Raw genomic sequence first — 17,975 nt, 5'->3', positions numbered from 1 at the left:
CTCATGTGTTAAAGCCTGCAAAGCAGATAGCAGAAAGATGCAGGCTTTTGACACTAAATTAAGTCAACATGTTACCAAATTCTCATTCAGTCCTTGTCGCCAACTCCACTGTAAACTCAGGATAAAGTAAGTCTCTCTTTCATTCTTAGTAAATCAGTTGCATTCACTGTACTTGTGTATAGCAATTAGATCAGTGATGCTGTTCAGAGGACTGGTCTTTCTTGCTAGCTGGTCCGATCAAGTTAGTTTCAAAAAGACTTTAGATGACTCATTGGTATGCAGACCAGAATTTCCAAACTGGCAGCTCTAACGACCACAACATTGGAACTGCCATATATAGATGACAGTAAATTACTTTTGATATTACCTCCAGACTATTAAAGCTACAGTGGTATGAGAATAATGCACGTGTGCATATTGCTACCGTCACTAGGTACCCAATCAATAAAACAATATTGCTCCATATTTCAGCAGAGGAGAGGCTTGATAAGGTAATGGTAGCCTGAAATATGTTAACAAATATATTTAGTAAAACCTCTATTAATGAAGATGAGACTGCTATGAACTGGGAGAGCCACAAAGCATGCTGGAACCTGTGCAGCTCAGAGCTGGAATTCTGCTGCAAACTTTCTTGCAGCTGAATCTAGAATGGAAGTGGGGTGTGAGTCAGACAGTAAGTACTGAGCCATCTGATTGAGTTGATGAGGCAAAATATCTCTGAGCTGCTAGAATAGGTCAGGTCGTCCTATTGGCTTTTCATGGGCACAGCAATCTTAGTGAGCTTATAACAACAGTAGACTTGCAATTCTTTGTAAAATTATGTGATTAAGGTTTCTTTCTTCTGACAGATGCTTAGTTGGATAGAAAGGATTGTGCCTCTCTTGTCTTTTACATAACCCCAGTGCCAAGCAAAGGTTCCCTGAACACAATAATATAGTCATAAAAAATAATTAAAGGGGTATGAGGGGAAGGGGCCCAGTGTAGAAGTCCTACTATTCAGCACCAGTTCTGAAAAGGCAGGTCTTCTCTGTGCCTGCATTCCACCTCTGAGCAGTTCAGCAGAAGCTGTGAATCAGTGATTCCAGGGGAGCCCCAGAGTGGAGTTCAGAAAACAGGTCTGGCTTCAGGTCATTTGGTTCATGTTCAATGGTGTTATTCACAAGCTGTGTGATTTTGAGCAAGTGACTTAGCTTTCTTAAGTCTCCACATCCCCCAGCTGCAAGATGGGTGTGGGTTTTATACATTGTTTTTAAGAATGAGATAATCCAGGATAGTACCTGCTCAAAACATGATTTCTATTATTACCATTGTTATTTAAGATGAGAATTCATTTGAAAGGAATGAGGACTGATAGGAAATAAGAGGGCATGACACAACATCCAGTCATTGGTACTGGTTTAGGATGGCACTCCAGACTCAGGGACGTGAAGTCTCAGGTGGAATCACTAGCATATTTCAGAAAATAACCCAGATTTATGGTCAAGGCCTATATAGAGGTGATGGACTGGGAGAGAATGATGACATTCTAGGTCTTGATGGCTTGCAAATAAGCAACAGAACCCTGGGTTGGATGAGAATAAGTTTGATTACTGGGAAGAATGTAGAAACCCAACAGATAACCACTATATTTTGGGATTAGGGCTGCCTTATTCCAAATTAATGATTCAATTTTGAGACACTGGCAAAGAGAGAGAAAACAAGTCAGGAGTTGACATATTAATTCTGGTGGTGCCAATTACTATAGGAAAGGTTATTTAGAGACATAAATATAACATTTAAGCAGAACTGAACTTTGGAGGACATTGGAAAGGGGAGTGACCATATGTTTATTATCCATTTATTTAAGTTAAATCACAACAATGTAGAATCAGGGTGGATAAACACCGGCATACCTCAAAGATATTGTAGGTTTGGTTCCAGACCACCACAATAAAGCAAATATTCCAATAAAATGAGTCACACTTCTTTTTCTGTTTTCCCAGTGCATATAAAAGTTATATTTATACTATGCTGTACTCTCACATGTGCAACAGCATTATGTCTAAAAAATACAATGTGTTTACCTTAATATGAGCCATCATATGAGCTTCAGTGAGTCAGACAGCTTTTGCTGGTGGAGGAAGACCTTGCCTGGATGTTGATGGCTGCTGACTGGTCAGGTGGTGGTTGCTGAAGTCTGTAGCAATTGATGGTTGTAGCAATTTCTTGAAATAAGACAGTGATGTTTGTGGAGCCCCAAAACAATTAGAATAGTAGCATCAAAGATCACTGATCATGCACCATCATAATAAATACAATAATAATGAAAAACTTTGGACTATTATGAGAATCACCAAAATTTGATACAGAGATACAAAGTGAGGAGATACTATTGGCAAAATGGAGCTGATAGACTTGTTTGATACAGGATTGCCACAAATCTCAAGTTGTAAAAAATGTAATATCTGCTGGCACTTCCAAATTATGTGTTCTTGACCAACCTAAAGGTATAATCGCTGTGTTCTCTGGTGACCCCACATGTGGCCTCAAGATTCTCAATATAGAGCACTGGCCTCTCCCAACCAACATGGTTTGGCAAGAAAGAAAGAATGAACCTACTTGCCTTCCCTGATCTACATTAACCCTTCAGCACTGAAATGAGAAAACTGGAGCCCAATGAGTTGAAACCACTTTCTTCTTAAAATCCCAAAGTCCACTATTGCATCTCTCCTGGTTAGTATATTTCATATATATATACACATATATATTGTCTATTCATGATCCCCATTTCTATTTATATTCAATTAACCTTATTTATGGACTTTCCAGGTGGCTCAAATGAATCTGCCTGCAAATGCAGAAGACACAGGTTTGGTCCCTGGATTGAGAAGATCCCCTGGAGAAGGGAATGGCAACACACTCCAGTATTGTTGCCTGGGAAATCCCATGGACAGAGGAGGCTGGCAGGCTATAGTCCATGGAGTCACAAAGAGTCAACCATCTTATTTTTACACAGAAAACCTTGTTTTGTTGTTGTTTTTTAATATAAATTTATTTTAATTGGAGGCTAATTACAATGTTGTATTGGTTTAAACTTAGTCAAAGTATCAGATATTAAATTAAATAATTAATTAGATGATCTTTCTAGACATCAGATGACTATTTGTTCATACAGCCAGTACTCAGGGAAAATACTAAGTGTCTGTGGCTGAATCCACTGACCATGTAAGAAAAGACAAATGGGGGCAAATATTGAGTAAACTCAAAAATAAAAGTTCTTCTCAATGAAGGAAACATAATATTTGTGCATCACAGGGACTCTCCCTGATATAAACAAAGTCATGAAAATAAAAAGACATAAACACAACCTACTTAGGAGCTTTTAAGAGAGATCTGGAGCATCCAAATTATCTGCCCTCAAAGTCCTGTAAATTCTAAACAGTAAAAATAATAGTTAACAGGTACTTCCCTGGCAGTCCAGTGCCTAAGACGCCAGGCTTTCAATGAAGGGGGCCTGGGTTCCATCCCTGATCAGGGAACTAGACCCCACATGCTGCAACTAAGGCTTGGCACAAGAAAGTACATTTTAAAAAATAGTTAATGAAATTGGTAATGCCTTATTATAACTTCCATATGGGCTACAGATAAATTTGTGACACACTAGGGACAATTGTACTTTCGTATCAAGTACTTTTTACAGACAGAATTCAAAGTAAGTAAGTGTGTTGGTCACTCAGTCGTGTGTGGCTCTTTATGATCCCATGGACTGTAGCCCACCAGGCTCCTCTGTCCATGGGATTCTCCAGGCAAAGGTACTGGCGTGGGTTGCCATGCTCTCTTCCAGGGGATCTTTATGACCCAGGATCGAACACATGTCGCTTATGTGTCCTGCATTGACAGGTAGCTTCTTTACCACTAAGGCCACATGGGAAGTCCCACACAGTTCAAAAGGAAACACCAATGAGTACGGTTTCAGGATAATTTAAATTGCTTACAGGAGAGCTCCTTTGTTTTCATAGGATAGTTGACTATGGCTGTGATTTCTTTGGTACAAAATCCCTGGTTAGGAATTCTCTCATTTTTTCTTTCTAGTAAAGCATACAACTTTTTTTTTCTGATACAGTTTCTAAGAAACACACAGAGTTAATAAGAAGAAAGCACTGCCTAGAATCTGACTTGGATGAGGCTGAGGTATGAGGAAACAAGAGCCATCTTTCCAGACAGAAGCAACAAGCAAGAGCCAAGGTCCTGAGGCAGCAATGAGTTAGACACCTTTTAGGAACAGAAATACACCTCCCATGTTGGTTGCATTGTAGACCTGGAGAGCAGGAGAGAGGTCAGAGCCAGGTCAAGTGGGGTCTTATAGGTTAGGAGTTGAGCTGGAATTTAAGTCCCATGGGAAGTAATTTAGGGGGAGTTAAGGACAGGGACGTGAAGAACCCACTCTTTGGAAAAGACCCTGATGCTGGGAAAGGTTGAAGGTGGGAGGAGAAGGGGACAACAGAGGATGACATTGTTGGATGACATCACCGCCTTGATGGACATGAGTTTGAGCAAGCTCTGGGAGTTGGTGATGGACAGGAAAGCCGGGCGTGCTGCAGTCCATGGGTCAGACACGACTGAGCGACTGAACTGAACTAAACTGAAGGACAGGGAAGCCTGGGATGCTGCAGTTCATGAATTTGTGTCCACAAAGAGCCAGACATGACTTAGTGACTGAACAACCACAACAAACAAGAAAATGAATGATTTGATTAACCTTTTAAGGTTAAAGGAAATCAACCCTGAATATTCATTGGAAGGATTGATGCTGAAGCTGAAGCTCCAATATTTTGGCCACCTGATGTGAAGAGCCCACTCACTGAAAAAGACCCTGATGCTGGGAAAGAATGAGGGCAAAAGGAGAAGGGGACGGCAAGAGGATGAGATGGGTGGATGGCATCACTGACTCAATGGACATGAATCTGAACAAACTCCGAGCGATTGTGATGGACAGGGAAGCCTGATGTGCTGCAGCCCATGAGGCCACAGTCAGACACAACTGAACAACCGAAGAGCAACAACGACTTTTAAAGTGATAGTATCTTTTCTCTTTGAATTAGTTTTATTTAAGTAAATCATGTAACTAAACTCAGGACAGGAATTGTTTCTGATTCAACTCTGACACCTCCATATCATCCAATTCATAACAGGCTGAGAATAAATGTTTACAAAATGAATAAGATGGCTTGCTGAATGAGGAAATTAATATACAGGAAGAACCATCAATGTGGACAGAGTTCAAAACACACCCTGAAATAATTCTGGCCACAATATAAGTCTGAGTGGATAGGAAAACACTTTAAAATAGTACACGTTTATGATTTATTGTTGAACATGTAATTAGCCCCTGAATTTTTTTACTTTTTCAAAAGTTTGTTTATTCTGTGGTTGTTGTGTTAACATTCTTGTTTTATTTAAGTGTGTTCTTGCTGATTAGCATGCATTTATGTAGCCAGGATAATTAGGTTGAATTACATCAATTTGGGGAGGTTAAATTCTAGTAATTATACATTTGCAATTTGGAGTATAAATCTAACGATGGCATATAACTTGCAGCAAATATGATAATGGCAATTTAAGAAAGATGTTAAGAGTCCAGGATACTGTTGACTTAAACAATCTATTTAGTCTATAAAAATATTTGCGTTTGAATAGTCTAAAAAAAACAAAGCTGTAAATTGGTATCTTCCTATTTTATAGTTGAAAATACTACGTTGTATCTGTCTTTAAAATGGTTTCCAACGGGAAGAAAGTTATTTAGAAAACTACATTAGAAAATGTAAATTCCTTCTACATATGGAATTCGCTGTACTGAAATGACCATTCCATCTTCACATCTGAGCTACAGCCTCAGGTAATTTTGCAAACAAATTGCAAGCTGCACTATTAAAAAGTGCTATGATAAATAATTCACAGGTATATCTTTATTTCAAGTACATTTAGGCATGTGGAGTGTCATCGATATCGAGAAAGAATCTACTTGTGGCATTTTTCAGAGTCAGCACTGAGTCGCTGGTAAGTTGAGCTGACCATAAGCTAATTTGCTTTCCCAAAATCAGTTATACCTGAAGATCCTCCTGACCCACCATCGAGGACTTTTCTAATAGCATTTAGAACGTCATTAGGATATATCTATGAACATCTTTAAATATAACATTCTAACTAGCATTACATGTCTAACAAATGTCAAATTTTTTTTTAACAAAGAAAAAACGGAAGGCCCAGATAGTGACTGATTTTTTCAAATGTTACTTTATGAATCAAATACTAGTGATTACTCTTTTAAACTATTTTCTGTGCAAATCCAAATACACACATACATGTACATCTATACCTAGAAAGACTATATAGTAATAATTATTTGATAAAATGTGCTATTATCAAGAGTAATTTTATTGACTTCATAATGTAAGAGGAATCAAGGGATATACCAGCTTTGCCATTTTTAATTTGAGAATCCTTTCTAAATACTGCAGCTCTCATTTATTTTTGAATACAATTTAATTTAGAATAATTGAAGATTTACAGAAAGGTCAGAAAAACATCACAGAGAGTTCCCATATACCCCTCACATTTTGTTTTTTGTACCAGGATATGGAGACATAGATGGGTAACTAGATTGTTAGATCTCTATAGTTAGATAGATTTAGATAGATAGACACAAAAACACACAACACAAGGGAATGATCACATATAAATAAAATCATTTAGGGACAAAGAATCAGCTTTAAGGGACAAAGAGAATGAGCAAATCACCAAGAGTTAATACAGTTTTCCATATTATGACAAAGTTTTAAACTATCACAAAATTTAGTCCAAGGACATGAACTTTAATAACAAATTTTCATGGAATAGGCCCTTGGTATATTTTAGGATATGTGGGGCTTCCCAGGTGGCTCAGTGGTAAAGAATCCAGCTGCCAGTATAGGAGATGCAGGAGTTTGATCCCCTGAAGGAGGAAATGGCAACCTGCTCCAGTATTGCCTGGGAAATCCCATGCTACAGTCGATGGGGGTCGCAAAAGTTGGACAAGACTGAGCACGCAGGCACACTCTAGCTTCCATAATATAGGTTGTAATAGGGATGTTGTGTTTCTGTTAAATAGCTCTGCTTTGTAAGATGGATTGCATTGATTCTCAACATTTTCCAAGGTAACACCAATGCTAATTGCTAATAAGCCTTATACTATGCCTAAAATAGATTTTAAATTTGCTGGATTCTATTAAACTGAATTTTAATGGAGCAAACTCACTTTTATTGCACAATTGGTTGTTCCTACTTATCAGGAAACATTTATTAGCTCTGAATAGAATTACAAAAATGAATGAAAATGCTAGTTTTCCCTTGAAGGAGCTCAAAAACTACAAGGAGAAACAGAAAAGAAGGACAAGAGATTCAGTAAAAGACCTAATATGAGATGCACTGTTAAAAGTTGAGCCCATAAAAGGCTGTGGGAGCTTTGAGAAGACATGAGGTTGAGAGAAGCAGTTGTTAGACTCTGAGAGCAATTAGAATGTTCTGGGTACTCAATAATATGGGAGAAGGTGGTTGCATGAAAAGAAAAAGATATGGGGGCTTCCCTGGTGGTCCAGTGGTTAAGACTTCACCTTTCAATGTAGGGTGTGCAGATTCGATCCCTGGTTGGAGAGCTAGGATTCCACATGCCTTGCAGCCAAAGAACCAAAAACATAAAACAGAAGCAATATTGTAAAATTCAATAAAGACTTTAAAAAATGGTCCACATAAACAAAATCTAAGAAAAAGGTATGAAGCAAGGTTTGCAAAGCTGGCTTACAGAATGCCCGTGTCCTGTGAAAAGGCTAGTTGTCAAATGGATGGACAATGTATTAGAAGCATCAGAGATGTTCCATCTGACAAATGCATGCTGTTCTACAAAGGCAAAAACCTGGAACACCATCCACCTCAGCTGCTTTTTCCAAATCAAGATGACCAGCAGAACATACATTCTTCCTGACCTTCCTAGGGACAGCCAGTTCAGGATCTGCTGCTCAAATACCAACAGCCATTATTCACACTGTGAAGGGCTGGGTCAACAACCTCCAAATCCAGCCACCCACCATGCTCCACCCATCACACTCCACCTATCATGCTCCATTTCCACCAGCAGATATGTTTTGACATGTTTGTATTTCTTAAAAGCGTTATTCTTTTGTGATAAACATGATTCCTCTTAACAAGATCTTGTACACACACTTCTTCTCCATACTTTTTCTGACTCCTTAGGTTTGGCAAATGTTTTTGTTGAGATAGTAGTAGAAGCATGCAATCAAGTGAAAGGGCTGAATATAAGACATGGGCTCTTTCACAAACAGCAGCCTCCACTAAGTAGCTGAAGAACACACAGAGATTAATCTTGACAGAGTCAGACTTGCAGATACTTAGATAGGAAGATGGCGATATACTTAAAGTTGTCTACAGTAGTGCTATAATTTTTGTTTCTAGACGAGAAACAAAACTAGAGCATTTGAAGATCAGATTAAACTGGACTAACACACTAATCACTACTCTGTGGGACCTACTGATAGACACAATCCAAGTCAGAGAGACAGAAATCTATAGGTAATCAATAGTGAGCTTCTGACGACATGGTGGCTTAGGTAATCTTGGCCATGTGTCTATTCTATCCACTTGAGAAAGAATTAATAAGTCTTCCCTGAAAAATAATGAATTGGGTATAAGCAGGTGCTAATGACCATGGTAAGAAAAAGTAGCTTACAGTACAAGGCAGACCCAAGTTATTTCATAGTATGCCTACATATGACTAATTTAATATACTAAAAGCCGTGGTATAAATTTGAATCAATGGTAAAGTGTGCTTAAATCATGCTTTACTCAATACTTCTTTAGCAATAGCTATTGGCTTAGAAGAAAGAATTCACAGCTAAAAAATAAGAAAATAGCTTTTTGAATGAAATTAGGAGTTGTCTTGAAGAAAAGTAAGAACTGTAGGAACTTCCCTGGTGGACCAGTGGCTGAGACTCCATACTCCTGGTGCAGGAGGCCTGGGCTCGATCCCTGGTCAGGAAACTACAGGTCACACATCACAACTAAAACTAGACCACACATATTGCAAAAAAGATGGAAGATCCCACCTGCCGTGACTAAGACCTGACTCAGCGAAATAAATAAATAAATATTAGAAAAAATTATAAACCGTAAGTGAAAATCACTGTGTGCTCAATTACATTAAAGTCAATTACTCACATACTTCTGCAAAGTTGAAATTAAAAAAGAGAAACAATAGGTAAACCACTTCATCCCCTGAAAAAATCATGATCACAGTTGAAGAAGCCTTCAAAGTGAGCATGCTCATTGAAAGAACCTGCTCTATCACCCATCATGCAAATGGATTATCTCACCTCTGAGTCCAGTATCAGAGAACTCGAGCCTGCGTGGGATTTTGCATGGGATTTCACTCTGCATACATAAACATTCTAATTTAATTTTAAGTCCTCCTTCCCAGATGTAGATCTCATCTTCTGTGTGTTTTTGCTATATCCTCCTGAACATGATGAATGAGTTGCATTACTCTACTGAGTGGACCATAAGTAATATTAGTCACTCAGTCATGTCCAACTGTTTGCGACCCCATGGGCTGTAGCCTGCCAGGCTCCTCTGTCCATGGGGATTCTCCAGGCAAGAATACTGGAGTGGGTTGCTATTCCCTTCTCCAGGGGATCTTCCTGACCCAGGTCTCCCACATTGCAGGCAGATTCTTTACTGTCTGAGCCACCAGGAAAGCCCCAAGGATACTAGAGTGGGTACCCATCCCCTGTCTCAGATGGTAAAGGGTGGACTATATAGGTGTTCAACATTCTTAACTAGTGATTGAGGTGTCCTGGAAAATAAAGCAAGCATGTATATGTGTAAATAGTATGCACAATAAGAGTGTTCAATTGAACAGCAGTGTCAGGTTAATGCCCCTTTAGCTTTTCAACCTCAGATATTTTTCCTGGCAAATGAGAGGTCATTTCTGAAGCTTTCTAGCTTGCTTCCAGTTGTAATATCCCATGAATCTGAATATTGTTTAATTAAGTTTCAAATACTTTTCTATAACCATGTCCATAAGATACAGAAAAGAACCCCTTTGGTTATTAAGACACTTAACAAAATATATTTAAAAACAACAACAACAAAAAAAAACACACATTTTCTGAAGACTCAAGAATACTTGACCATGAATGATGCTAAGTAATCTATTTCCACGGTTTGAAACACTCAGTTTTTAGAATTCTACAGTGTTTCTGTGGCAGATTTTAGCACAGATCTCTCCATCAAACATCTACTGAATAGCATGAGTCTAGAAGCAGATTGCTCACATGGTGCTTATTACCACTTTGCATTTTCTGGATGAGCTGCTGGCCAACTAGCTAAGTTAACTGCTGCTTGAAGTGTTCTGAGAGTGTTAATCAATAACGAAAAACGGCAGATGACATGGATATTGGGATTTCATCATGCATCACTTTGACATTTGTTTGAACCCAATTTTTATTTTGCAAACTCAATAACTTTTACCTTAACTTTCTGCCTAGCTTTAAGCGTTTTAACCTTTCCTTGTAAATTATCAGATATAAGTAGTGACCAAACTGGCTAAAGGTCACTTTGAAGGAGAGAATTGTTAATGTTATCCTGGGTCTGGAAATGTATTATATCTGAGAGAGAGAAAGAGAAGAGAGAGAGTATAAAATGTGTTCAGGGTGGGACTGACAAGGGAAACACACAGAACTCAGTGTCTTTTTCAACACTGTTTAGAAATATGTATTTCCTTCACGTAGTAACAATATACATGTTCTAGCAAATAGTGAAGGTGAACTAGAATTTCATTAGCTCACTCAATCCTAGTAGTAGTAAAAGGCTCTTTGTTCAAACTAAAGATTGCAATGCTTTGAATAATAACAATACACCTTGGTCATATAATTTAGAAGATGGTGACATTGCAGATTTAATGAAGTTTTAAATTACAATTTGATACACTAAAGAAAGTTTTAGTCTCAGTTTTTGATTTGTAAGATTACAGCATTCTTCATGAACTAACCAAGGACGGCCAAGTGGAGGGAAAGAAATGAATGAAATAAAGACAGAACAACAAGTCGGTCATCAAAAGCACAGTAGAATTATCCTGCCTACCCCATCAAGGATATAGGGGACAGTAAGTAAGCACTAAAACTCAACAGTAACCTGAATACAAAGAATATTGAAATTAAAAGCACATTATTTTGTTTTGCTTTAGGCTCTGGTATTAGTGTGGATACACATTTATTAATATCTTCCTGCTAAGATTCTCTTCAGCCAAAACCATTTATACCCACTATTGATGGAGAGTTGTCTCATTGGAAAAGACCCTGATGCTGGGAAAGATTGAGGGCAGGAAGAGAAGGGGGCAATAGCAGATGAGATGGTTGGATGGCAACACAGACTCAACGGACATGAGTTTGATCAGACTCCAGGAGATAGTGAAGGACAGGAAAGCCTCACATGCTGCAGTCCATGGGGTCACAGAGAGTCGGACACAACTGAGTGAATGAAGAACAACTGATGGTCATAAACCCGGGAGGACCACGTGAGGGTGGCTCCCCTCTGTGGTCTGCGTCATGTGATGGTTCACTATGCTTTATTAAATTTCAGTAAGACAAGTTTTTCTGACAATTCAGTAAGACACCAACTCATGAAGATGTGAAGGGAGGAGGTGGGGGACCCCTGGCAGTCATTCCTTTTCTAAACTTTAGTGAAAAGAAAGTGAAAGAAAAGACAGTGAAGTCGCTCAGTCGTGTCTGACTCTCTGCGACCCCACAGACTGCAGTCTACCAGGCACCCCCTTCCATGGGATTTCCCAGGCAAGAATACTGGAGTGGGTTGCCATGTCCTTCTCCAGGAGATCTTTCCGACCCACAGACTGAACCCATTGCAGGTCTCCCGCATTGTAGGTAGACGCTTTGCTGTCTGAGCCACCATAGACAAACCTTATAGTATTTAAATACTTAAAACTCACTCATTCTGAAGACACAATCAGCTTCTCTCAATCACATATACACGACTCAAAGGCTGGGGGAAAAAAAGAAAGGAAAAAGAAACAGAACTCAAGTGCATCTCAAAGCTTATTGTTAGTTTTACGACAGAACTCAATGAAATCTAAGACAGCAGAAACTGTAGGTATATTCAACATAAATGGACAAATCTGCCCTAAAAGCGCCAGCACATGGCCATGTATGTGAAATAGATCATTTTTGACAGTCCTGAGTGCTTCATGGGCTCTAAATATTTTATGTCCTCCCGATTTGTGAACACTTCCAGTCAAATACAGATACAGAGTGGAACACAGCAGGCTGATGTTCTGGGAGTCAGATGCAGATTTAATAGACTATAGATAGAGTAAGCCCGGCTTCTAATCTTAGGCTTGTTTTCATTTACTAAGAATTTCATGACGTATTTGTCAACACATCCCTGTGCAATCTTGGAAAAGGATGAAGAAGAGCGGATCCCATAATTTTTTAAGCACTGCTTCTAAAGACCAGTTGCTTTTCACTTAAATGAAGCTGTCTGACCCCTGATAAGAAAATCATTTTGTGACTTCCGACAGGCTTCAAATATTCCGTTTTTTTACAAAGATCACATTACGAACATCCTCACATGGTAAATCTTTGAGTTAGGAAGTATAAACTCTATAAAAGAATAAAGACAACTCACATAATAAAATTCCAAGATAACATCTGCTCCTTCAACAGACATAGTGTAGGACAATTTTAAGGTCAGACGAGGGACTGTGTTCTCATTGTCAATAGTGACAAAGAAGAAAGAAAAGTGGAAAAACTGACAAAATGGAATTTGGAGATTTTCTGTTCGTTAAAAAAAAAAAATCCATACTATATCATATCCCTTATAACAACCAAAGGTTTTCTTAATTTGAGGACTCCTTCATTTGGTGGCACAATCCAACCTAACCCAGAAATAAACTAGGTACAGCTTTTATCCTCCTTGTGAGAATTCTGAGACAGTTTGCTGCAGAAATACTAATGTGTTTGATTATGGAGTTTGAAGACTCCATTGGGGTTTATACAAAATTTAGAGTGTGTGTCATCACATTTCTGAAACCTGGAAAGTTCTGAATTCTTAAACCCATCTCATCCTAAGCTGTTTGGATGAGAAACTGTGAATCTCTAGTAAAAAATTTTAATAGGATCTTTCACAAAGCTTAAATCCTATATATGAGATGATCACAACCCAGTGCCATTATTAACCAATATACATTCACCTACAAACAAACTCCAATAGAATTAACAGGTAAATACTGAAAAATAGTAAGTTAGTTACAGAAAGTTGTCAGATACGAGATCAATGTTCAAAATTTCTTCTACACAAGGAATAACAACATAAGAAATAAAGTTGGAAATTATTCAAATGAGCAAAGTGACAATAAAGATATTATTCAAATGAGCAAAGCGACAATAAAGTACCTAGGGATTATTGCAACTGTGTGTATAAAGAATGCATAAGACCTTGTGGAGAAAACTTATTCTTTTAAAACTTTATTCACTCTATTGACAGATATAAAAGATCTGAATGAATGAAGAGTTAAACTCTGTTCACCTAGACAACTTTGCACTGCAAATATATTAAATATTGTTGTACATTTATAATAAAGAGGGCTGTGGTTCAGTGGTTAGGACTTGGCACTTTCACTCATGGGGTCGGGTTTGCTCCCTGGTAGGGGAACTAAGATCCCACAAGCTATGTGGTGTGGCAAAAAAAAAAAAAAAAAAAAAACACAAAGACAACTCATAATATTGGAAGATAAAATTATTTTTTTAAAAATAGGGGGTGACTCATCTAATATATCAAGACACACAGAAAAGAAAAAAGAAAATAAAACAAAATACCATAGCTGCAGTGGTAGGTATGCAGCTTAATTACCTGTTAAAATCAGTATCTCTGTGCTACTTCTTCAAAGAAGAATAAAAACCTTAGCCCTCTGCTAGAACCAATGAGACCTACCCTGCATTCAAAACTGTAACCTTAATGACAAGCAAGAGGTAAACACAAGTAGAATAGAAAAGATACAAACCAAAGCTGAGTGTGTTGACACCTTCTCACCAGATGAAACCTCAGATGGAGATGGATACACGGCAACAGGAGGCAGGCACCACCTCAGGGATGATGCTGATAGCAAAGTGTGCATGTGTCATGGGAGCTGTGAAATAAGGATATTTGGAGCAGAAGTTTTGTGCAATTTTATTCATCACCTCGCAGGTAATAAACTCTTGTAATAGCCACAAACTGATCTGCCTGCTTCTGGCACCCCCTGGTCAGATTAATCTTCCTGGAACACTGCATGTCAGGAGAGCAAGAATGTCTGAGAGGAAAGATATTTCATTCTGCCTTTATTTCATGGTCCTGAGTACTGGCTTGATACAAAAAAGAAAGGAGAGTGTAGCCACTAGAGAGTTACTAAGGAGCTAGGGAGGCTTTATATACATATAGTTACAGTTATATATAACATTATATATACCTTTATATACAATTATGTATAATAGTTTATTTGTATATATAGTTATATATATGTACAGTTGTGCATGCATGTTAAGCTGTTTCAGTCATGTCCAACTCTGTGTGACACCATGGACTACAACCCACCAGGCTCCTCTATCCGTGTGATTCTCCAGGCAAGAATACTGGAGAGGTTTGTATGCCCTCCTTGAGGGATTCTTCCCAACCCAGGGACTGAAGCCACCTCTCTTATGACTCCTGCATTGGCAGGCAAGTTCGTTAGTTACAACTAGCACCACCCGGGAAGCCCCATATATGTACAATTATATATATATATACACAGTTTTATATGTATATATATATTTAGCAAGTATACACACACACACACACACACACACACACACAGTAAGTTCCCTACATTCAAAAGAGTTAGGTTCTGAGAGCGAGATCATAAGTCCAATTTGTTTGTTAGTCCAACAAAGTTAGTCTAGGTACCCAAGTAACACAGTTACCTACATAGTACGGTACTGTAAAATGTTTATAACACTTTTCACACAAATAATACATAAAAACAAACAAAAAATAAAGAAAATATTTTTAATCTTATAGTACAGTACCTTGAAAAGTACAGTGGTACCAGCTACTTCCCTGCTGCCTTTATGCTTGCTTCCAGATATCCTGGGCTTGAAATAAACATACTCTACTACTGTCCTCTGCAAAGGACTGTACAGTAAAGTACACAAAAGCAAAATCATTTGTAGATGATGCACACATGTGACAATGCACACCAGACATGTAAACTATCTTACTAGTTTGAACATGTGAAGGCACATTTGCATCTTTGAAAGTTTACAAATTGAAGGTTTGTATGTAGGGAGCTTAGTGTATATTCATACATTTGAGCATGGACATGTACGTAGGGAAACTCACAATAGAAGTCTGTAGACAAATGAGATATGATGACAGTGAGATGGAAAGGATTAGATGGAGAGCAGTTTGAGACTATGACCAAGGACAGGAGGCAAGAATTTTATTTCCTAAGACAGAGTGAAAGTGACACTCTTGTCACTATATTGGCTCAACTGGTCCCTCCCATATCTACTGATAAAAATGCTGTCTTGTCAGCTGCAAACCCTGTCTGAATCTTCAGTGAAGGTTGGACACGGATACTTTGATTGACATTAATTTCTGAGTGAGATCAAAGAAATCATAAAATTCACACTTGAAGGGCACCTTTAGTTGGGGCTGGATTTTGTCCCACTGTTTACCTTCTGGGTCCTTTTGGCGTGCAGTATGGAAGGTAACTAAGAAGACTAACAAATCGATACTGGATATAATGATGTTTTCCTAATTCAAGAACTGCCCTGACCTTGGACTTGCGTGAAGGAGTAAATAAAATGCACATTTCAGGAAAGGCAGAGCATTCAATCTCAGTTACAAAGAGGGAGGCAAAATTCAATGAAAAAGTGGGTTCTGAATTTCTTTTCATTAAAATCCACATTGTAGTGTAAGCAAAACACTCTCTCTTCTCATATTAATATCTGCTTCCCAACAGAGTAAGTAAAACAACAAAAACAACCATAAACCAAGACTGGAACAACAGCTGATCCGTGCAGAAAAGTAAAATGCTTTCCCGGTATGAATGCATGTTCATGATTCAACAGCAAACAAACAAACAAAAATGTGTCCTGTTGACTGCAGCTCACATTGGTGGCGATGGTTGTTCTGTGCAAATGAATGGATGAAACCATGAAACGCGAACATCTTCAATAACACCTTCCTGCAAAAGTTCAGAACACTCAGTGTTTGAATCTAGTGCAGCTAAGCACAAATGTTAACACTTCTGCCTTAAATGGGGTGGAGTACTGAGTCTTCCAAGTCTGACACAGAGAGTGATGTGAGGCAGAGCAGTCTGTGCTGGGTGCATCTTTTTCTTCTCAGAATGAAGGCTGAAATATGGAGACACTTGAAGGAAATCTATTCCTTAGCCAAAATAATGCTGGTATTTGTCATTTGCTTCCAGGCTCGAACACCTGCTAAGTTTAATATCTTTAAGAACTGAAAAGCATGGGCTGGCGAGGATCAAAATTATACTAACAGAGAAGCAGAGGCTGTATGGTACTTGTCTTAACAGTCTTCTAAGAGCCTGCATCTCCCTTAAAATTTCTGAACCAAGAGTATTCTCAACAGTGTTCTTTGCAGTGTGAAAAGGGTCTTCATTTCATAATCCAGAGGACCTGGGCCCTCAGCCTGGTGTCTCACCCACCAGTTGTATAAATGTGGTCATAGCCAGAATCATCATTTACTTTTCACATCATTCTCCCCTGAATAAAATCTTTTAAGGGCTCCCTAGTGACCTTAGATAAAGCCTAGTACGTGCATGCATGCTAAGTCATTTCAGTCATGGCTGACTCTTTGCGACCCTATGGATGGTAGCTCTCTGTTCAAAGGATTCTCCAGGCAAGAATACTGGAGTGGGTTGCCATGCCCTCATCCAGGGGATCTTCCCGACCCAGGGATCGAACCCATGTCTCTTACATCTTCTGCATTGGCAGGCAGATTCTTTGCCACTAGCACCACCTGGGAAGCCCATAAAGCCTAGTATCCTGACTTAACTTGGCCTGGAAGGTTATGCATGATTGGCCTCACCCTCCTCTCCAGTCTAAAGCTGGGCTCCACCCCTGACGGTATCCATCCTTCAGCCACACTGGCCTCCTTCAGTTCCCAAGTCACCCAAGGATTAGCAACTTTGGGGCTCCTCTGAGCCATCCGACGCATTACGGCATTCTCATGGTGGCTGCTCCTGACACTGGCCTCAAGGGTGTCTTTGTTAAGTGGACACCAAGAAGAGAGATAATCCGGTAGGTGATATGAGATGATTCTGGGTGACAGACTGTGTGGCAGCTACCAGACTCACTAGTGTACGGGTAAGTCCCAGGAAGGGGAAGTGAGGACTCATGGCAGTTATAATGGGCATAGTGTAAATGTCACTTTATTTGTGAACACAAATTTGAACTTAGGACACTGATTCCCATCACAAAGTATGGCTAAAGAAAGAGACAATAGCAATTGATTTTATTTATTCCTTCAACTAAGGATTGGGCACTTACCCATGGAAAGATACACAAGAAAAATGTAAAACTTGCCCAGAGAAGGGGATGAAAGGAAAAGAGGTGAGGGAAGCAGGGTGACAGGGTAGAAGAAAGGAAGGGCATGGAGCCAGGTACAGTCATTTCTCCTGCTGTTGTTGTTCAGTCGCTAAGTCATGTCCGACTCTTTGCAACCTCATGGACTGTAGCATGCCAGGCTCCCTGGCCCTTCACTATCTCCCAGACCTTGCTCAAATTCATGTCCACTGAGTCAGTGATGCTAACTAACCATCTCATCCTCTGCCGCCCTTGTCAGCTTTTGCCTTCAATCTTTCTCAGCATCAGGGTCTTTTCCAATGAGTC

At 39.1% G+C, this 17,975-nt stretch overlaps 1 protein-coding gene across 1 annotated transcript in view; it reads right to left on the bottom strand.

The window, feature by feature from the left end:
• Positions 1 to 17,301, bottom strand: part of NKAIN3 (sodium/potassium transporting ATPase interacting 3) — a 359,994-nt gene extending 342,693 nt beyond the window's left edge. Inside the window, exon 1 of the mRNA XM_061122751.1 lies at positions 17,173 to 17,301. Coding sequence (XP_060978734.1) covers positions 17,173 to 17,301 — 129 coding nt within the window. The remainder of the gene's footprint in view (positions 1 to 17,172) is intronic.
• Between the last annotated feature and the right edge of the window lie 674 nt (positions 17,302 to 17,975).

Source organism: Dama dama, chromosome 21, assembly GCF_033118175.1.
Source record: "Dama dama isolate Ldn47 chromosome 21, ASM3311817v1, whole genome shotgun sequence".
NCBI classification, from domain to species: domain Eukaryota; kingdom Metazoa; phylum Chordata; class Mammalia; order Artiodactyla; family Cervidae; genus Dama; species Dama dama.
The sequence above is the reverse complement of the archived record's forward strand: the minus strand, read 5'-3'. Positions and strand labels throughout refer to the sequence as shown.